This window comes from Pelmatolapia mariae, linkage group LG2, assembly GCF_036321145.2.
Source record: "Pelmatolapia mariae isolate MD_Pm_ZW linkage group LG2, Pm_UMD_F_2, whole genome shotgun sequence".
Lineage (NCBI taxonomy): Eukaryota > Metazoa > Chordata > Actinopteri > Cichliformes > Cichlidae > Pelmatolapia > Pelmatolapia mariae.
Window position 1 is genome coordinate 4,656,913 of NC_086228.1, and position 27,819 is coordinate 4,684,731.

At 43.6% G+C, this 27,819-nt stretch overlaps 1 protein-coding gene across 4 annotated transcripts; it reads left to right on the forward strand.

Moving 5' to 3' along the window:
• The first annotated feature begins 51 nt into the window (after positions 1–51).
• On the forward strand, positions 52–27,703 carry n4bp3 (NEDD4 binding protein 3). Of its 4 annotated transcripts, none has more exons than XM_063491014.1 (10): positions 52–337; positions 22,290–22,570; positions 22,702–22,873; positions 23,480–23,692; positions 23,930–24,051; positions 24,206–24,401; positions 24,482–24,574; positions 24,670–24,921; positions 25,083–25,341; positions 25,641–27,702. In XM_063491014.1, exons 2-10 carry the CDS (start codon positions 22,323–22,325, stop codon positions 26,018–26,020), a joined length of 1,935 nt encoding a protein of 644 aa, XP_063347084.1. In that variant the 5' UTR covers positions 52–337; positions 22,290–22,322; the 3' UTR covers positions 26,021–27,702. The 4 variants fall into 4 exon arrangements, with proteins under 4 accessions (XP_063347084.1, XP_063347110.1, XP_063347101.1 ...); XM_063491040.1 differs by lacking the exon at positions 52–337 and adding an exon at positions 3,290–3,415 and having other exon boundaries at positions 25,641–27,703; XM_063491031.1 differs by lacking the exon at positions 52–337 and adding an exon at positions 5,845–8,008 and having other exon boundaries at positions 25,641–27,703.
• The last annotated feature ends 116 nt before the right edge of the window (positions 27,704–27,819 follow it).

A 27,819-nucleotide genomic window follows, 5' to 3' on the forward strand; every position in this document is an offset into this window, starting at 1 on the left:
CTTCTACTGTCGGTAGATGTCGCTGCCTCTCCTCCTCTCAGCTAAGTGTGTCAGTGTTACCGGGGGACAGAACAGGCGCATGTTTCCCTGCCTCTCGTGTTTTCCCTCATTCTGCTCTCCGCTATTCAAACCTCTGAGAGGGAAACCACACAGTCCCAGTCTGAACTCCACTCTCTCCACGCCGGTCGATCGCCAAAGTACTGGAAAATACCCCCGGGGAGCCATCTTTTTTCTTCTTTTTTAAATCTTTTTTTCCTCCCTGCTTATAAGCACCGGGATACAGAACTGCAGCAGAGTGGCCGTGCTGGTTCCAGAGATGTCCTGCATGCGGAATATGGTGAGCGCCAGTTTTTTTTTTCCTAATCTTGCCGTGATCCGCTTCCACTGCTGCGCATGCAGAGCTGCAGCTGGAAATTGTGTCAGTGCATGGTGCGTTGTGGTCAATGATGATCCAACAAATCAATCAATAAATAAAAACTTAAGACGTGAAAGGACCGCGCTTGATAAGCCTGCCTGTGCAGATTAAAGCCTTTAAAGTGACACAGTGTCGCTCTCCCAAAGTTTTTAGCTCCTAAATCAGGGTTAATCCTTACGGCTACCCAGCCGTCTGCAGTGCTTTCACCCTGTCAGTGAGTATGTTAAAGAGAAGGGGGGCTGGTGGACCCATATATTTTTGTTCTTTTTAGCCTTTAACTCTGGTCACTTTGCAGCTTTGGTGGTCTCCTGCACTTCTGCTGTTGGGCCTGCACGGTTGTAAATGTTTGGCTCTCTGTTTGACGCCCAGGAGTTTGGGGACAAAAGCTGTTTCTCTGTGAGCGTCTGTGTTTGGATGGCGTGGGAGGGGGAAGGAGGTTGGTGCCTGTGGGGGGATGTCTTGGGGACTGCCAGGCTGTCGTCGTGGAGACCAGAGGCCACAGGTGACCTCTGACCCGAGAAGTCGTGGAGCGTTGCAGAAGGAGTCCTTTGACTGCCGTGGTTATGGGTGTGTGCTGACGCAAGTGCAGGCGCACATCAGAGAGACAAGTGCAGGTTGTTGTTGGAGACTGCGCGCTAACCATTCCTGTAATTTAGGTTTGGAGGTGATGGCGGAGTGATGCTGCTGTCTCTGCTGCTGTGAGATTGCGCTCGTCACTGCATGGCAATCACCGAGACAGCTTAAGTGCTGTTTAGGCTTCAAGTCGCCACATAAAAACACATTCCTCCATGTGATCACCCAGGAGATAAAATACTGCAATCAGAGCTTTAACCTCTGTGTCTGTGAAAGCAGATTGCTTTCATGTAGTTTGTTTTTTGTGTGTGTGCAGAAACCTGTTATGCCAATCAGTACATGTACAGAGAAGTAATAATTTGATAACTATTTGAAGAATCTGCAGAGCAAATATAACGATCTCTCTTTTGTGTCAGTGTAAAACTAATACCTTGGCTGTCACACTGTATATTGATTTAAGCTCAAATAATCCCAAATGATCATGTGCTCTCGATCTATTAAAGAAAAAAAAAGGCTGTGACACTATTTATAGGCACGTTGTACACTCTAGAATATTAAATCTAAGCTCTTTGTGGGAGATTGTTGGATTTTTTTTAGGGCTTTTTATTTATTTCTTTTGACACAGTCAGTCTTCGGTGCTCTTCTCTCAGCAGAATCAGCCAAACAGCTGATGAGAGCTCCTCGTTCAGCTGTTTGAGCTTCCGGGGATTGATGCTCCCCCGGTGAGTGTGCGCTTGTGAGTGTGCCTCTGTGTCTGTCTCCCTAAAGCACAAGCAGCTGATGAAACACATATTCTGCTGACTATTTGGTGAGTGTAGTAAAGATTAGAGGATCCAGATTGTGGTCCATCAATCAGACTGATGTTTAGTGGGCTCTCCCATCTCTGCACTCTCATACTTTGCTTGTTTTAATGCAGGCACCAAAGGTGCAACTGAATGTTTTTCCCCCCATTGTGCTCCATACGATGCAATATGCTGTTAATCTTCATATTATTTTGTGGCACAAAAGTGCACAGTAAGCCAATCATGTGTACTACACTCTAGCAGATGGTGGAATGGGGAGAGCACAGCAGTAATGGCACAGTCCTCCTCATGTGATATTTCCCCTCAGGCTCGCCACCTAATCAAACACTAATCAGCTCTCCTTCCACTCACTGGGTTTGGTCTGGCTCAGCGTTCCACAGATTTTCCCCTTCCTCCAACCTCTGTTCTCACTTCTCCTGATCCCGAGCTTATCCCGTTACCCTATTCTCCTTGTCCGTTTTGTGTGCGGTCATCCCCAAAACTCCATGTCTGATTGCTCTAAGGTGAAAGTGTCATGTTCTTACACTCAACACTCCTCCCCTTCGCTCATCCCTCTCCCCGTGGCTTGGCCTGATCTGCGCTCAAGGCCGTCTGTCACTGCAATTAAAGCCAGGCCAGGTTAAGAAAATCACTGCAGGACCTGGCCAAGCGTGCAGGGCTGCCAGCCTTTATTCTGCCACGGTTTGATTTAATGCTGTTTAGCTTTCAAACCCACCACAGTCAGAGTAGTTTCTATCAGGAACTGTGTAAGTAACTGGCAGCAAGTTCTGTGTAATTTCTAACCAGCGCATTAACCATGTGAACCACAATGCTTGCTGCATTAGCGTGGCCCCTGTTCTCACTCACAAGTTACAAGTGCTCATACAGAGAACACACCCAAGTTAATCATTGGCTCCGAGTGGCAGGTGTTTCCTTATAGCTGAAGATTGATCTTTGGGAGTATTTTACCATTCCTGCCACTGCCTCTTAACAGATTTTGAAACTTAAATGCAGCAAAGTCACAACTTCGCAAATTTAACCTGCAGAGCAGTGGCTGTGTCAGTTGGCTAACACTGATTGGGATTGTTTAGCTATGAGGTAACATGGCTGCTATGCAGGTTTAATCCTAAAGTTGTCCAGCGCTATCTGCCAGAGATATTCTGAAAGTCCCCAACTTTCACACTTTCACATAAGTACTGCAAAGTACAGAACATCACGGATTCATGATGTATAACAGTTTTAAGTGTAAGTGTGAGTGAGCATGGGTGGATTTGGCATCATCGGGAGCTGGCTTGGTGGCCCACACACTCATTTCTGTCAATCAAAATCAGTTTAACTGCCAGACTCACTTTTTGACATTTAATCCCTGCAAAAGTGTACTTTGCCCATTATTTGGTGGTATATAACTGACTGCGTGGTTAGTTGACCTCCCACCTGACTGCTTAACAATTACCTCATCCTCGTGAGCCAGACCGAACCCTTTGACCTTCAGAGGGGAAAGGTCTGAGAGTGTAGGAGGCCGGACAGACCCTTTTGTCTTTAAATGTCACCAACTCAGAAGGATGACGTGAATAGCTCCGCCGCTCACTCTGGCATCGCCTCATCCCGGGACTACAGACTCGTTTATGGAACGCAACATTTTCCCGTGAGTCAAATGCAACCTGTTTACCTCATCTCAGCCTTATCGCTTGCTTGTGTTTTTATTGATCGGGCTTATCTTCCCGTGAGAAGCGCTCACACTCACCTCCTCCCTGTAGTTATCAGCAGCAGCGGTTACCTTCTGTGTGTTTCTGTTGCGTTGCGCTCAGCCCGTGTCTCTTATTTATTCTGAAGAGTTGTAGTGTTGCAGAACAAAAGGCCACGAGTCAAAGCCCTCCTCTGTGAGTGGGCATTGTTGTATTTATATCCGCGTGTACAAGTAGCGGTCGTCGAGGCAGCCGCGGCTCTGTTCTCTCCAACGGCATTTCAGTTTGCTGTCACATCGTGTGCTCTCAAAAGAAATCAACGTGGTGGTTTTAAAGGTTACAGTGAGCTTCCATGACCTCCTAGTGTCTCCCTTATGTCTCACAGGTAGTTAAGTGGATCAGTGGTGAAGACTTGTTGATGCTGTATTTCTCTTCTTTTATTATGTCATTTAAAACCAGGAGCTTGTATGAAAGTATGAATATAGCTGCTGTAATGTCACCCATTGGTTAGTGAACTCCTGTTTTTATGGCTCGATTTTAGCTTTTTTAATTTTTGGAACCAGATATGTGGGGGCAGGAGGGTGAAGTGCTAAAGCTGTATTTGGCTTTTACACTTATTCACTCCCTGCAAAGTGTTTGGAAGACCAAACACAAGCAGACAGCTATTGATATACACTCAGCAGGCACTTTATCAACTGCCCCTCATTGCAAATATCTAATGCAAATATCTAGCCAATCACATGGCAGCACCTCTTTGTATTTAGGCATGTAGACGTGGTCAAGACGACCTGCTGAAGTTTAAACCAAGCAGCAGAATGGGGAAGAAAGGTGATTTAAGTGACTTTGAATCTGGCGTGATTGGCTGAGTATTTTAAAAATTGCAGATCTACTGGGATTCCCCGCAGAACCGTCTCTGAGGAATTATCTGAAAAAGAGAAGATATCTAGGTAGTGGCAGATCTCTGGAGAAAATGTCTTGTTGATATCAGAGGTCGGAGAACAATAGCAACAGTAACTTTAATTACTACTTATTACAACCGAGCTATGCAGAAGAGCATTTCTGAGTGCACAACACGTCAAACCTTGAACAGACGGGTCAGAGCAGCAGAAGACCGCACCAAACGCCACAGCTAAGAACAGAAAACTGAGGGTACAGTTCACACTGGGTGACCAAAATTGTACAATAGAAAACTGGAACAAAGTTGCCTGGTGTGATGGGTCTCAATTTTTTACCGCAACGTTTTGATGGTGGAGTCAGAACGTGAGCTAAATCAGCGGTCCCCAACCTTTTTTGCGCCATGGACCGGTTTAATGTCAGGCAATATTTTCACAGACCGTCCTTTAAGGTGTCGCAGATAAATACAACAAAATTAAATGATACGACCAAGACAAAAACTGTGGTATTTTGCAAATATAATAATAAACACGAATTCCCTGTGTAATTGTTTAACTTTAATAGCAGCGTCCTCCTGAAAACCGCCAACAACATTGAGAGTAACATCCTCCTCTCTGCCCCTTAATGCATTCTGGTCGCTATAGTAACGTGTAACTACTTCTTTCAAAATAAGACGCACAACTACAACACGAGAAAAGACCCAGGGAAACTGAGTCAATGATAAAAACCCTGAAAAACCATAACATTTTACACCCGAGCCGCCCTCAACTCTCGCGGCCCGGGGGTTGGGGACTGCTGATGTAAACAACATGAAAGCATACCACAAAGCTCAGATCATCTCAAACTAGTTTCTTGAATATGACAATGAGTTCACTGTACTCAGTTGGCCTCCACAGTCACCAGACCTCAATCCAATAGAGCGACATTGTGGATGTGCAGCCAACAAACAAACTGCATGACATGTCCTCTCAATATTGACCAAAATCTCTGAGGAATGTTTCCAGCACCTTGTTCAATCTGTGAACGAAGAATTAAGGCATCACTGAAGGCAAAAGAAGGTCCAACCCAATACCGTCAAGGTGTACCTGAAAAAAAGTGTCCAGTGAGTGGATCTCCAACATTATTCCATTTAATATTGCTTCACAATTGTGTACCAGCTTTTCATAATTATTTCACTCTGTAAGCCAAATATTGAAGGATATGGACCCCTTATTGTTTTTAATTTTAAGTTTTGTTTAATTTAACATAACAAAGACATTGAGGTCTAACGTGTAATCTGTACACACATAACTTCTTTTATAATATACTTTTAATGAACTGCAGCCAACTAAACAAGCAGTGCTGAAATTGTGTTATAAAATGCTTCTATTCCTTTTCTTCTTTATTGTTTTATTGATACTTTCAACAACAAAAGAAAGTGACTACAAGAAACATTAAAGACGGGTCATGGATTAAAAAAATCATGGACATTCTTACACCTAGTATATATATATATATATATATTTGTTAAACAAGTGTATTAAGAATGCCAACCAAAAGCCTTAAGGTGCTTTCAAGGTCAGAACCATACCAGCACAATTTTGATGATGTAGGCCGTGATGTTTTGTGGTGTGCCATACAGTGGTTCAATTTTAAAGCAGAGTTTTCAAACATAACCACAAAAATGTCTGATTCACTGTATGTGGACAGGCTATGTATTGTATTTTTGGTTAGCAAGTTGTATTCGCACACTTCATGACTCAAACACAGATACCTAGATGCTTACGAGCCAGCCTCAAGTGGCTACACTGTTGCATTAGCTTCATTTTTTAATCCCAGCAGTTGCCGCATGCTTGAAACAGGGAAGAATCGGTAATACAGCCCTGCCAAAAGGTTATATTTTGGTACAAATTAAAGAAATGAGACATTGTGTGCCAGCGCATGAGCTTTACAGGAGCTGGTGAGTGGATTATGTGACCTTCGGACAGAACCAGAATAATGGTTTCCTGTTTTTTACGCTAAGCTAACTGAATGCTGTGTATGTTTGCCGTACAGATCTGAGACTGGCATCTTGTGACTCTTCAGTTTTTAAAGTTGCGTTAACTAATCACATTAACATCTCCCAAATCCTTACAGACAGAGTTGCAAAATTTGTTTACAAGAGCTAACTCCTGTGTGGCAGACACAGTAAGCTCCGGTCTAAAACAGGATAATGGTATTTCTCAAGAACCAGACAGCCAGCATACCTCCCATAGCACTTTCCAGTGATGACATTGTCCAGAAGAGATTAGCCAGAGGAAATGAGTCTAGCTGACAGTGAGTTTGTCATCTAGTTGATTGGTCATACAGGTACAGTAACTGTAAGCAGGCTCTGACACGTTCCTATCTTCTCTTCTTTGTCTCCTCTCCTTCTGCAATGCTTTCCGCCATTCACATGCATGCACCGCCTTCATTTTTCAGGATCCGCCATCTCTTACTTTGTTTTTCTTTCTTTTCTTTTTCTTCTTTTTGGTTGAACTTCTCTATCAGCCAGCTGGGAGTGACTGCCTTTGAAATCTGAGGCCCTGTGGGGGCCCACACATACAGTAATGACAGGGGTACTGGAGCACCTGCTCAGGTTTTGGGCTGGGCTGTCCAGCTTTGATGGGGTTAGCCCCTCTTTTCATTTTTCTGCTGATTTTCTTCAGATTACTCTCAGCAGGTCAAGGGGCACCATAAAACATCATACTCCACTCTGGAATGCCTTTAATAGTTTGCCAGTCTCAACATAGTGCATCCCTGGCTGGCAAGGTGCTTTTATGAGCTGAGATTCTTGTGTGCCCACCCGTTGGTCCGGATACCCACTTCGCTCCCCTCAGCTCATTGGCCCACATCGGATGGTGAGGACAGAAGAAAGGAGCCACTCTCTTCTGGTTACAGAGCAGAGAACAATGTCTTCTCTCTTCTTCCTTCTCAGATCCCAGCATCTTTAGTTTGAGATGTGTAACTTGATATGGTGTTGAACCCGTCCAGTAACTTAGCCTCAAGAAGGGAGACTTACACTCAGACTCTTGTCCAGACAGTCCACTCAGACTCATCCCCCTCCGCATGCCCTCATTTTCCACTTCTTCCTCATTCCCATCTTCCTCTTATTTTCTTTTCATACCCTCATCCTTCTTTCCCCATTTATGCTGTCTGCTTTGTAACCTAAGTCAAATCCCTCCTGATTGTCTTATTATCCTCAAGCAAACAGACGCACTGCGTTGCCGTTGTCCAGTGAAGCTGGGAGTTTTATTTAAGGTCTGCATTGAAGGCTTCAAAGCGTTTTCACATGCGGGGGCTTTTGTTTCTGGAACTGGAAGAACCAGTCTGACCACACTGGCCTTTGAGAGGGCTCACAGTGCACAAAGAAGTGAGCAAGAGGGAAGGGTGTAGTGTAACTAGGAACGTACAGAGCTCTCTTAGCTGAGTCCAAAATGTTGATATGGGACCAAACCATCTGTTTAGACCAGTGCAAAGTCTTCCTGCAGGTCAGTGGCTGAAGCAGTTTCCTCTTTATCCACGCACCTCCCAGCTGCCATCGCAGGCTGGGAAACACGAGTCATGTGATGTCATCATCAGTAGCGCGAGGGTGACAGAGAGAAACAGGGCGTGCATGGGATCAGGAGCAGAGAAGTGAAGTTTCAGGTGGACAAACACAGGTAAACAAGTGTTTTTTCCTTCTACATTCCCTACTATTTAAAGACACTCTTAGTGTGAAAAGTTAACTTTGTCTCTCTGTTCACCTCATGTCTGCTTATGATTTGGGTTTAGATTTGTTTACAATGTTCCTTTTATAAAAGTGAAAGTACCTCAATTCTGGTTTCAGCTCAAAGATCCGTGTATCTACTAGCATTTAATACACAGCCCCGATTTCTCCAGGGAAAACTTGACTAATTTGCATGCCAGTAACCTTAAAATGCTCTCTAATGCACTGAGATTTAAGGCAGCGCTGTCAAAGAGCAGCCTAAGCTGCAGAGAGAAGAGGGAAGCATCCTGATTGTTAATTACTTTGCCCACGAGGAATTCTTGTTTGCAGTGAAGCTGATTTGGAATTAGCTAACTTTATAACTGAATCTTTTCCCTCCGGGGATGTGACGTCACTCGGAGCAGCAGAATCAGCCTTCCAGCTCGGAAGTGATGTGCTAATTAACGGTTAATTATTGAATGGTCCAAAATGAAGCCGTACGGTCCTCAAATAATAATAAACGGGGGTACTTGCCTTCCAGCGAGCGGTGCATCGAGAGTTCGTTAATAAAATCACGCTTTCTTTTTCTGTTATATCTGAATTATCTCTGGTCTGATGGTCTATTTGTGTCTCTGGAATTCCCCCTGAGGTCTATTCATGAATTCTGTACCCAGGCTGAGCAATTAGATTTAATTTAACTGACTGTGTTCCCCAGTCAGTTAAATTAAATCTAATTGTTTTTGAGATTTTATTTTATTTTATTTTTTTGCAACAGCAATCAAAACAAAACAACCTTATCTGGGTGATATTTCACATATCACAGTTTTTCTTGCGGCTTTTGTTGTTAGTGTAAACTCTCTACAGTAAACTTCTGACCTCATTTGGCTGAATAAGGTGTTTTCCAGTAGCACTCAATTCATTTACAGGGAAACTTCAGCCAGGAGGGGGGAAAAAGCGCTGATCTTCTGACTGGGCATTGGCACTTCGTCAGCATCAGTGTTTACTACCCGACGTCATCCCTGCTCAGTTCTCTTTCTCTCTGGTGCAAATGAGATCAGAAGGATTTGCTGGGATGTGATCGGCAGAGCAGTTTCACCTGCACACGGGTCACTCCACGTGTGCCTGTTAGCTTCTGAGTCCAAACCAATTTTTAGCTGCGGTGCATCCGTGTTCCTGTGCTGATTGCGCCGAGTGTGTGGCCTAACATCCAGGGCGTCCCGATGGATGCTTGCACACTCACTGCAGCTGTTAAGTGGAATTGGTTTAGGTGTAGGTCGATGTGGGAACCACTCAATTTCCATCGATGTAATCACAGAACGGTGACTCCTGCGTGAACCGCTCCAGGAAACAAAGAAGCCACAGTGAGTCTCTGCTCACCCCTCCTTACTGTAAAGAATTTAATAAAAAGCCTTTATCAGCTCAGTTTAACATTATGTTACCTGCAGCCTATGATTATGTGGCTGAATAATCGGTCACTGAGTTGTTGTTGTTGGGCTGCCGTTACCAGGTTCTCATGGGAATAAAGTTACTTTTGATAACAGATTAAAAATGTCTCAAAGTCCTCCAGCAGGGGAAACGGTCAACATCAGCCACATCAGAGCTCCACGTGTTAAGTAACGGCATGGCACATTTAATCATTACCCAGTGAGAAATGTAAGGAATGTGGGTTTGTTTCCTCACAACGCTCTCGGTGGACTTATGCTCTGCGCTGAACATGGCTCTGCTGATAGCAGCAGTTGGCAAACACTATACAGGCTTTACGTGTTATCCACAGAAACCAAGCAGAACTTGAACTGGATTCAGAATCAAGTGTAATAAATATCATGCCGTTGTGCTTACAAATGCCAGCGAAGGCAAGTAATGAAATATTTTAGCATGTTTCTGGTTTTATAGCTGTTGATCTCCTTTTTAAAATACGGAAAATACAGAAAAAAAATCTATATTTTCCTTATACAGAATGCCGAACATGCATTTTCTCTGCATGTCAGGCATCATAAACTGCATATTAATACAAAATTATCACGCAGACTAGATCCAAGTATGAAAGTAAGAAAATTATAATCCAGCGCCAAATTGTGTCATTCTTGGTTAGCTGAAACTGCACAGGCTAAAGACTAAAAGATGCGAAATACTGACCAGTTCATGAGCAGCGAACCTCATGTTTAGAAGGCAAAAAGTGAGAAATGAACCATGAAAGTCACCATAATAAGTTTATCTTGATAGATAAAATGAAAAAACAGCATAACGATGGCACGTGTCATCAGGAGCTTGCTCGCAGAGGCACTGTTGGATCGTTGGGTTTTCCTTTATAAAGTCAGATTTCTTTGAGGTTATTGTTCAATATAAATGAAACTGCACTGAATTGAACAGCTTCAGTTCTTCGTGGCTTTTATTCTCTATTCCTCTAAAGCGCTGCTGTAGGGCGGGAGCAGCATTCTCCCCCATATTTCTGCACTCTGTGTTTTGATGATGGCAGTGGAGAGCGCTGACTAACACATCCAACACGTCCAAATTCTCCCATAAAATGTTCAGTTTGGTGCAAATCTGGACTGTAAAAGTCAAAAGCATATTATTAGAACAAAGAGCAACTCTCTTCTCCGTATTGATTTGAAGTGACCTGCCTCCTACCAACAAAGAAGAGCTGCTGCTGGATCCTATCACTGAAGGGGTCAAGGATTCAGTTTTTCCTCCGTAGTGCATCGCCTAAAAAAAGGCTTCCTCTGGTTGCTGTATTCTTTATTTTCATATCCTCCGCGTGTGTCATTTTCATAAGTCGCGTTAAAAACAACACCTACAATCCAGCAAAATCTCTTGGCAACTCTTTGATTCCTGATTAGTTTCAAATTCTTTTCCCATCATAGAGCTGTCAGTAAACTCCGGACTTCTGATTGCTAAACCTGATACTGCTGTAATTGCAAACTATGATGCATTTCATGTGGGAGAAGAAATCCCGACTGTTGTAGCAACAAGTACTGTAATAGGAAGGGCTTATGGAACAATAAGTTGTTTAGTTTGTTCAGAGATTAAGGCCTTCATCTTTGCTCCCACGCTACTATCTAACTCATCATCTCTTGTGGCTGAAGAGCAGTTTTTGTTTTGAATAGTGAATCCACATGTTTTTCTAAAGCTTCGTTTAAAGCGTCTTGTGGAACTAGTCGTGTCGTCCCGTATCGTTTCTATTTTTTATTAGATGCAAGCCGAAGCCTGAGTCAGACTTTGTACAGTTATATTTGTGAACATATGGAAATGCTAACAATTTGGCACCATCAGAAATCCAATAGGAACGTGTAAGTTATGGGAAAAGATGGAATAGCAACAGCCCCATCCTGTATGTCATACAGCTTATATCATCATCAGCTATTTACATTGATTGTTATACATTTCTTTTATGTTGTTTGCGAGCCTTGATCTACCTATAAGTCATAATCATACTCCTTTGAGCAGTGTTTAAAAATGACAAGTTTACACAGACACTAAAAGAGGAAACGACTTTGAACACATTAACCTTCACATTAATATCAATAAAATCAACTGATTGTAAAGATAGAAATTAGGATGGAAATGACCACAAAAGCAAAACAATACTTTAACCCTTTAAAGCCTGAACCATGAAATAATTTAAAATTTTTTTACACATAATTAATAATTTTTTTGTAATAATTAAATATTCCATCCATCCATCCTCTTCAGATTGTCCTCATCAGGGTCACCGAGGGGCTGGATGTTGATGATTTGGTGCGACATGCAGTTGCTCTGTGGGATGGATAAGCATGCATGCTGTGTGGAATGATATGTAAAGGAGTGAAAGGGGCAACCTAAAACAACAGTGAGGTCAGCTGCTCCACACAGCTGTGTATCTACACCTCAGGAGAACAAATCCACACAATCATAACTTGCCTAATCCTAAAACACCTATAAATATTTTTTTGTCCTCGTAAGGGAGACGCAGATTCATACTGTGATTGTGTAAACATATGTAAGTCCCCGGAACATGAGTCATATCGGGACTAGACGAACGTACACAAACCCACATGTAGAGGTTGAACTTATAACCTCACAGATGGAGCAACGCAGGCATTTGTCCAAACAAACTTATGCAGTTCTTTTCACACTGCAAATTGATCATATTTTAACAAAGCCTGCTCTTATTACTGAGTCACAGTTACATGAAAACCACAGCATTGATGTTGGTGAATAAATTGCCCCCATAAATCACACAAATAATACCCGTGGCGCTGTGAGAGCAGGTCCCTGCGAGGGCTCTCCCTTGTGCTGTCTTGCCATAATCAAACTGATTTATGTAACATCAGTCAGCTACAGATCAATATGGTGCAGCCGGTCAATCCAGATAACACCAACATGGCTGCTGTGGTCATTGGATTCTTTGCAGAAATACTGCGAAGTCAACAGAGGCATTATAGCCAAAGCACACTGTGCAGGCCTGCGTCGATAGGCAAACTGATGCAAAGTGAGGAAACCCACATCAGCCTGAGAGGAAGTCATCACCTGATTTACTGAAAGGCAGACGCAGCCAGTCAGATCACAAACGTTAGACCTTTGTATCGAGCTGAAGAGCTCTTAAGAGTAATCCTGCAGATTTTCTGAAAAAACCCTGCTGAACTTTGAGTCTCACGTAAGTTTCGTGGTTTTCTTTTCTGGGTCAGTAATTGTTGATCCAGCTGTGGAAATTATTAGTTAGAGGTCTCATCTGTCTACTCAGGGATCAGAGCGATTAAGTTGCCAGCTCACATCCACTGACAACATCAATTTTGAGAGTAAAAGGAAAACAAGATGAATGATATGCATGGCAGGATTTTGTAGTAAATATATGTGACATGCCACATGCAACTGATACTGGTACTGGTGCTCAGTGGCCACTGTTTTTATGTGAAGAACATTTTTCTACCATATTAGTTTCTCTTCACTGACTAAATTGAATCTAAAAGAGGTATTGAGACCTCTAAGTATTTCAAGTAAAGCACTGCACCACATGAAAGTACATGAAAGATGGGCCATTGTGGTGTTGAAACTTACAAGTCCACTCTTTAGCACAGTACGTGTTTCAACCTTTACCAAAGAACAGCTGCCAAAGCACTTTAAAATTATTCTTTTGGATGCACCCTGTATAAGCGACTGCCTGAAATCTGGAACCCGCAGGCATCACCCATTGTTCCGTTTCCTCCCTTGAGATGCTCTGCCAGGCCTTTACAGCAGCCACCTTCAGTTGCTGCTTGTTTGTGGGTCTCTCAGCCTTCAGTTTTGTGTGTAATAACTGAAAAGCATGCTCTTTTGGGTTGAGATCAGGTGACAGACTTGTCCATTGATAAGATCAGATTGCTTTGCCTTGAGTCTTGCAACATTTGTCTGAATCTGAGCAGAGCGTATTGCCCTGTGCACTTCAGAATTCTTCCTGCTACTCCTGTCAGCAGTCACATCACCAACAAACACCAGTGACCAGGGTCCACAGGCAGACATGCGTGCACATGCAGTAACATTTACCCTGCCACATTTGACAGATAATACCATATGTTTTGGTTTCATCTGTTCAAATACTTTTTTTAAAGCAGGTTCTTTCAGGTTATTTCTGGCAAAGTCTTATCTGGTCCTCTCACTCTTGAGTGTAAGCAATGGTTTGCACCTCTAAACCCTCTCTGTCTCTTGATTGTAGACTTTGACAATGATACACTTTAGTTGTCTCCTGTGGTCGTCCAGGTCTTTTGGTGTTGCTGAGCAAGCCAGTGCATTCCTACCTTTTAAGAATGCATCAGACTGTTGATTTGGTTACCTAAAGTTTGTGCTCTCTGTCTTATAGTGTTATTTTGTTTCTCCAGCCTAATAATGGCCTCCATCACTCACACTGTCTGAGGCTGAAATGCAACAGTGAAAGACCTAAACTGCAAATTCAACACTCTGAATCAGCTTTAGATATGCTGCTGCTTGTGAAATAATAAGGCAACAGGCCTCACTTTGCCATAAAACCGCTTATCAGTTAGTTGTCCATTAATTTTTAGTCTGAAAATTGGCAACTGTGTATACAAGTGGCTGTAATTCCTAGACAGTCAATGCAAAACTGTTGCTAAAGCCTTTAATTTACGACTAAAAGTCTTCACTTCAATCACATATTGATTGTTTGACTTCAAAACCGCTGCGGTGGCAAAATTATAAAAGTTGTGAGGTGTTTTTTTCCAAAAAATTTGGGATCTAAGTGCATGGTGGAAACTTGTCAAGCACACAGTACGCCAGTCCTAAATCATACCCTACCTAATCATTCATTTTCCTCTAAATGAAACTATAATTTACAAAATGGATATCATGCTGTAACCAGTGATTAAGACCATAAGCTCAGTAGGAAAGTGTTTGCCGAGGTCATAAATCAAGCGAGATTCTAACAATTTCTTTCTTGTAGATTTCTATACAGTCAAACTTCAATTTTAAGGCAGAGAAGCCTCCTTTTAAAACACAGGTGCTAATAGACACATTGGCTTTGCAGCTTTTCAGACCGCATAGGTACAGTTTATGAATAAAAATCAAACAACAGCCACTGATATCTTTAAAAATAAATCCCCTCTCGCCCCTGCGGGTGGTCTATCCTTCAAGCTCGGGTCCTCTACCAGAGGCCTGTGAGCTTGAGGGTCCTGCGCAGTATCTTAGCTGTTCCTAGGACTGCGCTCTTCTGAACAGAGATGTCGAATGTTGTTCCTGGGATCTGCTGGAGCCACTCGTCTAGCCTGGGAGCCACTGCACCTAGTGCTCCGATTACTACTGGGACCACTGTTACCTTCACCTTCCACATCTTCTTAAGCTCTTTTCTGAGCCCTTGATACTTCTCCAGTTTCTCGTGTTCCTTCTTCCTGATGTTGCTGTCGTTCGGTATCACTACGTCTATCACCACGGCCGTCTACCACCACTATGTCTGGTTGGTCAGCCACTACCATTTTGTCCGTCTGTATCTGGAAGTCCCACAGGATCTTAGCTCGGTCATTCTCCACTACCCTTGGGGGCGTCTCCCATTTTGACCTGGGGACTTCCAGGCCATACTCGGCACAGATGTTTCTGTATACTATGCCGGCCACTTGGTTATGGCGTTCAACGTATGCCCTGCCTGCTAGCATCTTGCAGTCTGCTATTATATGCTGAATTGTTTCAGGGGCATCTTTACACAGCCTGCACCTGGGGTCTTGCCTGGTGTGATAGACCCCAGCCTCTATGTATCTTGTGCTCAGAGCTTGTTCCTGTGCTGCCATGATTAGTGCCTCTGTGCTGTCTTTCAGTCCAGCTTTGTCCAGCCACTGGTAGGACTTCTGGATGTCAGCCACTTCCTATCCTTCCATGATGGTTCCTCTTCTTCCTCCTCTTTCTTGGGTTTTTGCTGCCTGAGGTATTCACTGAGCATGCAGTCGGTTGAGGTCATCTTCCTGATGTATTCGTGGATCTTTGTTGTCTCATCCTAGACTGTGGTACTGACACTCACCAGTCCCCGGCCTCCTTACTTCCGCTTAACGTATAATGAACGAGCATGTGCAGTAATAGTAGGGTTTACAGACGAGGGTTCCTAAAATCCATCGGCACTTGCTTCTTGGAAGTTGCAGAATGAAATGTCTGTGTCTGCTCTCAGCTCTCAGCAGCATGTATCTATAGCCATGACAAAATATGACCTTAAACCTCTGATAACCTCTGGCGTATTCATCATGAATAGGGGCAGTGTGAATCCAAACACTGGGCAGTGCCACGTCCAACCATCAGGCAAATTATAGCCCGTGTTTCACAGAAAGACCAGTTGTCATCGTGGGTTTCATGGCATGAAGTTTAACCTTTCATGTGATGCCCTCCCTGTCCCTCAGTTAGAAAACAGACAAGAATCACCCAGAAGCACTTGTGCTTGAGGCGGCATTTCCAGTTGCATCCGTTTGGACTTCACAGATGCTAAATGACATAAAAGCTACCATCGGAGACACAGAAGAAATAACATTTAATGAGCCTGCTCTTTAGTGTCTAGTTTCTTCTGAATGGCCTCTGGGCCTGTGGAGAGGAACTACATCCCCCGTCTGTAATGAATAACCTGCTAACAATTAGAGACTGCTGCGTAACACTCCTGTGCTGTCATGCCCCACAGCCAGAGAGACACTCTCACACTCACTCATTACAGGCTAGCATGTAACAGTCAATCACAGAGCGGAGCTCTTCTTTGCTTCACGTGTAGTATAAGGTACCTTCCGTATCGGCCTCAGGCACAGCTTACCACACTGCTGCTGCTCCTGCTGCTGACACATTTAGACTCTCAAAGCACGCTCATATAAAACGAGACTCACATTCACTTACATCAGTTCCATGTTAGACTCTGTTTTTAAAGTAGGACATTAATAATTACCGTATATTACATTTTTAAACAATTTATAATTAAATGCATAACTAACACAAGAATAGAGCTTGTGCTGGAAATTCACCCAGGACTCTGTTACATCTGGTGTGCGGTGCCTGCCGAACGGCACCATAGGACAAAGTGCACCTCTTGATTTTTGTAACGATGACGTTGCTGGCCATATGCAAAGTGACCAGTGTGGTGGGTATATCAAGGTATATCCTTAAGTAAATGCCATGACTCATTAGCTTAAAAAATCACCGTTAGCAGCATGAACTTGAAGTAATCATTTAATGTTTAACTTTATCAGTCTCTCACTCTTCTTTCGGATGTTGTTTCAGTTTATTATCATGTGCAGGAATTTATTCGTGCACAGCTCTCTGAAGGTCCCACCACAGCTTTTCAGTCAGGTTGAACTCTGGACTTTTGGCTGGGCCTTTGCGACACTCTCTTTTTCAGTCATTCTGTTGTAGATCTGCTGCCATGCCTGGATCACTATCCTGTAGCATAACCCAATTTTAGTCAAGCTTCAGCTGTCAGACAGATGGCCTCATATCTGACTTCAGAATGCTTTGGTATACAGAGGCATTTACCGTCAGTTCAACAACTGCAAGGTGCCCAGGTCCTGTGGCTGCAAAACGAGCCCAAATAATCACATCTCCACCACCGTGCTCAGCAGCTCCTATAAGGTGTTTGCACTGTGCATTATGACACTGACAAAAACTACTACAAGATGCTGTCACGGCCTTTTTTTTTTGATGGGAAGTGTCCCTCAGGACAGGCTGTCAGAGTAGGTGTTAAATATAGTTGCAGAATTCTCTGTAGAATAAAATAACTCGGCCTAATGGTAGCAGCTGCATTTTCCACAACTGACAGAAAATCTAGCGAGTGCAGCTTTGATAGAGCTTATATAATGAAACAGAGAGTGCGTGCTGTGTGGGAGTTTTAGATGTAACCTGTAAAACTTACCCCACAAATGTAAACAAACTTTGATCGTGAGCAGGGGAGCGAGAGAGTGAGTGCCGAGGGAAGAGGGCAGAGGATCTGGAGCTGCGAGTTGTGCACATGCCTCTCTTTCTTTTTTTTTTCGGGAGTGCGCTGAGTGACCGGCGCACACACAAGTGTGAGTGAATGTCCGTGGGAGTGAGCCTTTAGTGCATCAAACACTGACGAGCCCGAGCTTGCGTTCTGCTAAGCATCTTTGGAATTTGGCTTCACCGCGATTCTCTCCTCTGTCGGAGACCCGTTGTAAGGGTTTGAAATGGTCCCTCTTCAAACTCGAGCATTTCATTGAAAAGCACACAGGAGGTCTGATTACAAGATCTCAGGAGGGATCGTCCTTGAAGTGCTCTTCTTCAAGGCGTGTTTTGTTTTCTTTGTGATTGCAGTAAAGTGGTAAGGGTATGGTTTTCTAGAGGACACGGAGAAAGGCGCATGCAGGGGTTTTTCGTTTAGCAAGATGTGTGAAGTATGTGTTTCCTGACAAATATTTTGTCATTTTGGAAATTGCAATTATGGTGGACATGTTGTTTGAAGACAGGACGTGATGGTCAGCTCTGTACAACAAAGTTGACAAGCGGTGCTAGCAAAATATAGCCCCTGTGCACCTCTTGCAAAGAAACACATCAGAAGAATGCATGTGCATGTGAAAGTGTAGAGCATAGGAAGCATCTGTTATCTTCACAAGGCTTGAATAAAAAATAAAAATAAAAAAAAAGCTGATCGCTGCTTTAAAGGAAGCATAAATCAAGAGCAGACTACTTTGAATCGGACTATAACTGTTCAAGGCTGGTTGAAGGTGCTGCTTTGATGTGCACGCACGCACGTGTGTGATTTAAGGGGGAGTGTTGCATTTCAGGGGCCCTTTGGCTAGTCGGGGCTGGGCCGTAAATCTGGTCTTGTCTCCCAGTTTACTCGGGCCCATAAACTAGAAAGCAATTATGGAAAACAACTGGATGCAAGATTTCTTCGGTCCTTCAAGACTTGTGGTTGCCTGCTGAAAGGATTTTTATCCTCTTATCTACCCAAAAGGAATAGCATCGCCTCGCCCACCCCCTCACTCCGAGCTCGGCTTCCCATCAAGAATCGATTGGGCTCTCTTATATTTAGTAGATAGAAGGCACACGCCGAGCAAAGTAGTCGGGCTAAAAATACTGAGTCAAACCTTGACCAGTGCCCATTAGGTTTGGCATACTCATGATTTATTCATTTGGTGTCAAACACATTCAAACACACGCACTCATTTAGGCTGACTCACATAGTTCATGTCACTCTCTGACCCAGGTCTCAGATGGACAGCAGCAGAGAAGCACACTTGTTAACTGATATTCATTATCAGTGATTATCGGGTTTCTTTCCTCAGCCTGAGCTCAGCATGTTATATCGGCTTATTAGGAAGCAGATGTTTTAGTGGAAATTTTGTTTTGTTTTGTTTTTTAACTTTTCAGGGGGGGAGGGGAATAGTATCTCATGAATATAAACATGAGTAGCTTGGTCTGCTTTGATCTGGGCCTGGCTGAGAGCCCCGAATGGAGTGGGCTGGAGCTGCCTTTGCACAGCTCTCTCTGCCTATTTTAACCATTTGCATAATTGCCATAACTGTCGAGGCCAGCAGTGCAAAACACTTGATAAATGTGGATTGTATTAGAAGCGAGAGGAAATGCCGGAGTGCCACCGTGGGTGTCTGTTCTCAAATGTGGTAGAAAGTAAGAATAAAATAAGGATGCAAGTATGTCACGAGCGTGAATCGACAGCTGGAAGGCCCAGTCATCAGCTGGGATGATCCTAGATCTGATCTCCAATATATTCCTGCCTGGCACGCTGACTTTTTTTTTCTAATTTCAAGATTCATTTAAATCGTTAAGCAACACAACATTTTAAATGGAAATTGCACATGCAGTTTCTCTTTAATAAGTACAGGCTGTTTCTTCATGCTTGTGCCTGCTAAGTAATGCACATAGTAATGCACATAGTGTAGACTTTGATGGCATATTGCTGTTGCATAACTGGAAATGTGCTGCTGATTAGCAGTCAGTTCCACTGACTAGCCTTTGCTTATTTTCCCTTTATTGCTCTTACTAACGCAGGTTCCAGTAGGAGCAAGAAAACTCTCATTTTACATTGCTTTTAGGGACTCTTGTGAGATTTATGAGTCACCTGCTAAGCAGCATCCTAGGAGAGAAATAATCAAATACCCACACTTCTCTTAGAGCATGCTTGCTCTGTCGGGTTCAGCCTCATGCTGGCATACTTTTACCTTAGAGTGTTTTTTGGCAGCTGCATCTCAAATAGTGACAAATTGCACATAGAAGGCAAATTTATCACCCCCCTCCACCCAGGCTGTCTGTTAATGTAAATACAAATAGTTGCTGACAAGTAAGTGTGGTCAGGACCGATGCTAAGTATTCGAGATTGGTAGTAAATGGCCTAAAACAAGTAAAAGGTCCCTATATGGCCTCTTTGAAGTCTACCTGTTCTTTAGGTGCCACATAAGTTGGCTGAACATGAAGGGAACCCGCTCCTCCCTCGGGTCCTGTTTATAGTCGGAAAGGCTGCGGCACACTTGCATGTTTTATGGTCTCGAGAATGTTTTATGGCTGCTGGGGGTGTTTATGCACGGGAAGAGAGAGGGTCAAAAGGGTGAAATCAATAGTGATCCTTAATGAGGTTGCTGAAAAGAAGGAAAGGAGCGGATATGCCGGCAGTGAGAGGGAGGCTGTTAAGAGAAGATAATGTTGTGTATGGTGAAAGCGCTGACAAAGTAATCAGGCCTCTTACTTGGGTATTCTGGTGATTTAACAGCTTGTTTAGTTTTGGCAACAGATAATGCAAATGAGTGTATTTCCAACAGTAAATCTAGTGTCATAAAACAACACACGGTGTGACGGGCTTTCATGAAAGGTAGGAAAATTTGCAAAGAAAATGAGCAGCCACAGGACTTGATTTTCCATAATGTGCATTGTCAACCAAAAAGCACCTCACTCTGCCTTTTTTAAGGAAATGAGTTGTAGTAACCTAGCTGGATCAGAGTTGCATAACAGGCTTACGATGGGACATATGCTGTCCGACCTCAGAGGAAAACAGCATTACCCTGACAGGGTACACGTTTCACATAATCCTGTGGTCTTTTGATTCCCTGTGGGGAAACATAACTCAAGCCTCTGAGAGATAGAAAGATAACCGTGATAACACGTTTTGGGGATTTGCCCTCTTTTTACATCATTTCAGTTTCATTGCTGTCGTCTAGCGCGCATTGAGCTCAGCTTTTACGAGTTTGTTTTCTAGTGCGGTGCTGTGCTCGGCTGCGGTGGGAGGCTGAGTTGTTCTAGCTGTGCTGTGGGACAGCTGTCTGTACAGACAAACACAGCTGATGAAACGCGTGTCAGCTCAACCGCGTCCTCAGAGGATTAACATCCACTAACAGTAGTAAGAGGGGCAAGAGGTGGGGTTTATTTCAGCAAAGGAGAAAAGCCAGTGTCAGTCGCTCCAACATATTGGTCCACAGTGAAAATCTAAAAAAATACTGGATGTGGATCTTTCCAGTAAAATATGTCAGGATATTATAAATGGATTGGCACATTTATTACAACCCCAATTCCCCCCAAAATTGGAACACGGGCAGTTAAAAGATGGAAAAATAAGTGGTACTAAAAAGAAAAAAGCTGGAGGAACACTTTTATAACTAATTAGGTTAACTGGCAGCAGTTCAGTAACATGACTGGGCATAAAAAGAGTAGCGAGGCAGAGATTCACAATCTGCACAAAAGTGGGTCTACAAATAGTTTAACAAATTCATTATAATGTTCCTCAACATGAAATTGCAAAGACCTTGAATATGTCATCATCAACAGTACATGATGTCATCGAAATGATATCCACAAGTATAGGTTAAAGCTCTATCAAGAAGAAGCTGTATGTGAATGTGATCCAGAAACACTGCCTTCTTCTCTGGGCCAAAGCTCATTTAAAATGGGAAAAGTAGAAAACTGTTATGTGGTCAGAAGAATCGGAATTTGAAATTCTTTTTGGAAAACATAGATGTCATGTCCTCCAGACACAGAGAGGGACCATCCGGTTTGTTATCACTCTGTTCTAAAGCTTGCATCTCTGATGGTATACGAGTGTATCAGTGCCTGTGTGATTGGCAGTTATAGCTTTAGCTCTCTTTAAGAAAACCATCCAGCATCCCTTTGATGGAACTGTTGTTATACAGATATTCATGGTTTGGTAAATGGACTGGTTCTTATATAGCGCTTTTCTAATCTTCTGAGCACTCAAAGCGCTTTACACAACTTGAAGGCACTTCTAAGTGCTTTCACACATTCATACTCCGATGGAGTATGATTGATGCATCAAGAGCAATTTTAGTATTTAGGTTAGTATCTTGCCCAAGGATATTTGGCATGCAGACTAGGGGAAGCCAGGAATCAAACCACCAACCTTCCGATCAGTAGATGACCTGCTCTACCGCCTGAGCTACAGCCACCCCCTGAGCTACAGCCACCCCTGCGGTTTCGATTGTATTAATCCAGTGACTCATTCTCTGACCTCTACTTCCTATTTACTCCCAGTGTTTTGGTTAGCATGCATTTGCATCACAATGCAAAAGATGCCTTGTAAATGCATGCCTTCTACAGTGCTGGTGGTAAACATCAGCCTATTGGCATGACAATGGAAGCTCCACTTTGCAGCTCTGCAGAGCTGCTACCACAGTCGCAGACTCCTTTTCTATAGTTTGACATGTATAAAATTTACCACTAGCAAAATTTATGATCAGTTTATCTACTAAAGAATGCCAAAACTCTGACACTCTAGGTCAACAAAGCATTTGAGGCCACCGTGAAAACGCTATGGACAAACATCAAATTAACTAATTCTGTTTTTCTCTTTTTTACAGAGCACCTTCTCTCCCCACTGTGACCTGTAATCAATGGCAACCTCGGTCCAGACTCTTCCTCTGACCCGTGGCCCCAGCAAAAACTTCCGCGACCCCTGCCCAGCCCCGCCCCTGTCCCCGCGTTGCGGCATGGGAAGTGTAGGCAGTCTGGTGGAGAGGCCGGATGTTTCTCCGACTAAAGGCAACCGAGCAGTGCCCCAGGTGAGACCAAAACACAGCAACGGGCTCTTGAAGAAAGGCTTCACCCAGAGAGAGCTGCTCAACTACCTCAACATCAACAGGTGGGTCCTGATGAGGAAAAAGTTCCCTCGCAGGAATTCGAAACAGCAGGTTTTTGAAGGTGAAAAAGTCTGCAAGGTGTTATAAAAATGATAGAACTTGGCCTAAGCTGGCTTACTTTGCTTCCAAACAGAAAAGAGCCTAAAGCGAACCCGAGCAACGACGGCAAGAAGGACATTATCCCGGGCCTCAGCGCTGTCAGTGCACGGGAGGAAGATAACGTTTATGCTAAGGTTTACCATAAGGATGGCACTGAGGTAGATCTTACAAAAAACTCACTGCCAAGCGCGGGCAAGTACGAAAAGGTGAATATGTTTCTTTAAAGTACTGCGAATAGATCCATTCAGAAGTTTTATTATTTCTTGATGTATCAAAGAAACTCAAAGGAGGATATTCTCATTTTCAGCAAGTTTATTACATGGCTGCAAAATACAACTAAAACTTTAACTGTAAGAGTAAAAATGTTAACTTCATGACCAAGGAGACTCAGTAAATATAAGAAAAAACTCAATATTTTGAGTAATTTGAGTAAAACTACCTATAGCATTCTCTACAACGGTCAATATGAGGCGATCTGCACAAATGCAGATGAATGACTTCCCATTGTTTCCTTTTTAGAAATGATTTACAGTCAGTGAAATACTTCCAGGGCTGTGGTAAATTGATCCATATCACATTTATGCATCACTGGCAGCATGCTGAAATACCCCCATGGCGTTGTCACCTAGCTGTAAACATCTTCCATCTCACTGGCACAGATTGACAGCCTGCTCTGAATTTATTGCACCAATCAAATATCACCTTTATTTCCCTGCTTGAATTAATCAACGCTATTGATTTAAAAGAGACATTGTGATTCATGTTTCGTAGCCTTGCCACCTCTCACTACTATCTTGCTTCCTCTCCTTTAGGCACGTTTGAGGTCTTCGGCCTTTAAGCCTGTGACCCCCAAGAATTTTAGCTCAATGCAAAACCTCTACCCGTCTTCCAAATCAGAGGACGTGGATCATGGCCTCTCTAACGGCTTGCACAGAGCGTACGCCCATGTTCCCAAAGCTGTCTCCACCTCGTCTTCTTCTTCCTCACCGTCACGTCACGGAGGACCGACGTCAGCCGGCAACAAGGTGAGCTAACGCTACAACCTTCATCCATCCTGTTATTATTATCTCGTTTACCTTTGTTAATCTTGGCGGAAAGCTGCGAGTTGCGAGCCGGGTGAGCGAGATCACAGGTGCACAACAATTAACTATGCACGACTTATTATAAAATTCATTTCCATCCATTATTTATGGCTAAAATTAAACTTTTTTCAGCTCATTAATGCTACACTGATGAATAGCTGTATAATTATGACTGTGTAGGCCCTCTCCTCGGTGTGTGGGATGGGCCAGGAAGATGACAACTTGTCAGACTCGGGCCATAACTCCATGAGCAGCCTGCCGCCGTACCGACCTCCCTTCCGCCCACACCTGGCTCACATCAGGTCTGCTGCAGTGTTAGTCTTAACTATACTTTGAGCTGAAAAGCAGTGTTGCTATATTTGATTTTTTATGGTTAATGACTGTGTGGGTTGTGATAATAGAAGAGATTTTAATGGCCTTTGTGGATTCTTTTTTTTTTTTTTTTTTTTTAAATAGTGCATCTATGGGCCACATCAATACCATCGGCTCCCTGGACCGCACCTCTCTGGGAATGAAGGCTGTGGGGTCAGGGGGCGTGCCTATTGGGGAGATGGCGTGTCGAAGCATGGCTACTCTGAGCCGTATTGCTCCATATAGCGCGGAGGCTCCACCTCCTTATGAATGGACGCTCTCCCTGTCTGTGGAGGAGGTGGTGAGTGCTGGGGGGGGGGGGGATTAGTGGTGGGTGTGATTTAAAGATTCCTAAATGCTTCATGCTGTTGTCTTTTCCAGGTGCGGGATCTGGAGGAGCGCCTGGTGGAGAAAGAGCATGAACTCAAGCAAATGAAGAGAAACCTGGATGAGAGCGAGGGCGCCATCGCACAGGTGACTCTAATCATCTTCTTCTCCAGCATCAGTCTACGCACCCGTCTTCATCACCCTTTAACATCTGACCTTTTCATCTCCTCCACCGCATTCAGGTGTTTGAAGGGAAGCAGCGTCTGTGGGAGAAGGAGGTGGAGGAGCTGAAGCGCCTGTATGCTGCTAAGCTACGTCAGGTTTCCCAGCATGCCCAGCGTTCCCAGCGCAGCCTGCAGTTGCAGCTGTTTAAGGTCCAGCAGGAGAAGAACCGGCTGCAAGAGGAGCTCGATGGCATGAGAAAGGAAATGTCCCGGGAGGCTGGAGCAGTGCCCAGGCGAACCAGTCCGACTCTGGAGGAGACGCAGTGGGAGGTGAGGCCGTGGAAGGCCAGGGCAGTCACAGTTCATGGCAGGGAGAAGCACATAAAAGTAACTACAGGGAAGAGACAAGATATCTGGATTCCTTGTTTGTCCTTTTTGAATCATGGTGACCCCTAGCCTCCTTCATTTCCCTTTTACTCTCTCCCTCTCAGGTTTGCCAGAAGTCGGGGGAGATCTCCTTGTTGAAGCAGCAGCTGAGGGACTCCCAGGCAGAGGTAACTCAGAAGCTGAGTGAGATCTTCCAGGTGAAGACAGAGCTCAGGGAGACGCGAACAGAGCTGCGCAACAGGGAACGCCAGATAGATGCTTTAAAGCTTGTCCTGCAGGGGACACAGCGTCACAGACGACCTTCTCAGACCGCACACGAAGACGAAAAAGAAGCTGAAGAGAATCCATCTGCTCGGGCGATAGGTAGAGTTACATCTCTCATGTCTTCATATATTTGGGTTAGTTGCACTTTTGGGCACAGCAACTGTTTCACACCACAGTGTTTGTAGGCCACAGATGTGTTTTTAAAATTAAACTAAGCGAGCCGTCTCAGATAGATGATTGGCTTATTTTCAGTTCTGACATTTCCATGTCTCAACCCAAAAATCAGGTCGTTTGAGTAACCGGGGCAGGAATTTAAAATCAGCCAGTGTTTTTCATCATAGCGCCGCCCCCCCCCCCGACAGCTCTAGCTGAAGCCATGTGAACCACTTTCTCTGCAGGAGGGTGCGGGGGCCCCACAGAGGAGCGTCTGCGCGCAGAACTGCTGCTGGAGCGACGCCAGAGCGAGGCCCAGGCCATGGCTTTCGAGGAAGAGAGGCACACGTGGCAGACGGAAAAGGACAAGGTCATCCGCTACCAGAAGGAGCTGCAGGCCAGCTACTTAGACATGTACCACCGCAACGAAGCGCTCGAGAGGGAAGTGCAACAGCTGAGGGCGAGCAGAGAGCAACAAGGTGGACGAGCAGGCGGAGGAAGCAGAGATGGCACTTTGGAAAAAGAAGCGCCAGAGCTGAGGAAAGAGAGAGCAGATGACAAACAAGAGGACACACCTTCCCCTGGTCTGCCGTGGATAGAACGGATCGAATCGTCGGAAATTTGACTGTGACCTACTTGTTTGCAATGCAAAGTGTGTCTATGGAAGACCATATCTGCCAGTACAAGGGAAAAAAATCAAATGAATTGATGTTGCTGTAATAGAATTGTGAGATAACAAGCAAATACTTACTGATGATAATAATAATAATAATAATAATCATAATAATAAAAACTAAAAGACTTGTGCCAAAATAAAGGATAAATAATTAAAAATTTTGATTTAACAAGTCAAAACTGTAAAATTATTAGTAAGATTTTCTACTTGGTGTGTAATCCAATTCTTGACTTGAACCGTAAGTCCAAAAACATGTGATACCAAACATTCAGTACAAAAAGAAGCATCATACGCTACTCCAAGTGATGACCATAAAAAAGACAAAAATAGGTCAAAATTTAAAGTGCTACATTTTTTTAATTATCACATCAAAATTTATATCTATTATCCCAAATTAAGTAAGTCAACCTGGACTTACTGATGAGTATTTATTTTTAGCATAATTAGCTTTTCTTTGATTTTTTCTTCTTTTCATGGTACAGAAGGACTTCCACAGACTGCTCACCCTTCATCCATCTCTTCCACTCCACCCTTGTTTAATTAAAACCCTTTTCCTGCTAAAGCTGGACCCCCAACCTCACACAGAGCCAAGTGATACTGAGGTTCCTCTATCCTTGTTGTGTTAACGCTGTAAAAAGAAAAACTACAGCCAACTTAAGACTTTTTATTGATAAACCTGTAAATGAGAAAATTGACATGATGATTGTGATTGCTTTGTGTTGATTTGGTTTGAGCCTGACCGATTATACAGTAGTTAACATCTCACAGCCTCTTCAGTGTTTGCAGACTATCTATAAATTCAGGGTTCACCTGGACCTTTGGTGCAAACAGCTTCTTTGGGTTAATTATGAAGAATGGTGCCAAGGCAGAGAAAACTGTGCATAGTAAACTGGAAATACTCACCTTACTTCCTTCAGTTTCCAGACAGGTGAGGTTTATATATAAATATGTATTTTGTACATAACTGTAATTTTTATTTGCTATGGTACTTCAAGAGCACTGTCGTCTTAAATATGCATACTTTGACAAAATCAATCGGTAGATGCATTTATGATTGCCCTGCTTATTTGGTGCGATTTGTTGCACAAACCCAGCACATAACATCAAATGCATGCCTGTAGTGAAAATATGTCCTCTGGCATTGTTATTATTGATATTATAAACATTCAAAAACCAGCTCTCATTTGACCTTTCCGCATACTGTGACTCACGTCTATTTACTGGAATTAAAACTGTACAGTATAAAGATTTGTTTTCTGTTTGTGAATTATTCCTGAAGAAGAGCAAAAATCAGTTCAGAACCCTTTTTGTAAATCTGGGCTGCAAAAAAGTGTTACAGTAACCCTTTTCTATACAGCGTAGCCCAAACTGAACGGCTAGAAATCACTTGAGAAAACGTTAGAAGGGTGACTGATGGTATTTGCTCAAGGACTCGACCTGCCTGCTTTGAAGGGGCTTAAAATCCACAGAGAACATACCAATAAAGCCCGCTGATAGGAGCTTTATGACAGAGTTGTGCAGGCTTTTGGGACTAATATGGCTTTTAGGGGTTTATCCTTGGATCCTTATCTCACCCTCTCCCTGAGGCCCTCCCTGTTCTACCTCAGCCAGCCCTCACATACCATCGCCTGCAGTACAGACAGGAAAGAGGTGGAAGGTCAGCTCAGATGGAAACATAGGAGGATCCCTGATTGGTTGGGGGGTGAAGGGGGGTTCCTCTGAAGAAACCATCAAATGCACAAGCCTGA

Coding starts and splice junctions, on each gene's coding strand:
- n4bp3 (XM_063491014.1), top strand. CDS start 22,323: ATGGCAACCTCGGTCCAGACTCTTCCTCTGACCCGTGGCCCCAGCAAA. Junction 22,571..22,701: donor AACTACCTCAACATCAACAG/GTGGGTCCTGAT, acceptor GCTTCCAAACAG/AAAAGAGCCTAAAGCGAACC. Junction 24,922..25,082: donor TGGAGGAGACGCAGTGGGAG/GTGAGGCCGTGG, acceptor TCTCCCTCTCAG/GTTTGCCAGAAGTCGGGGGA.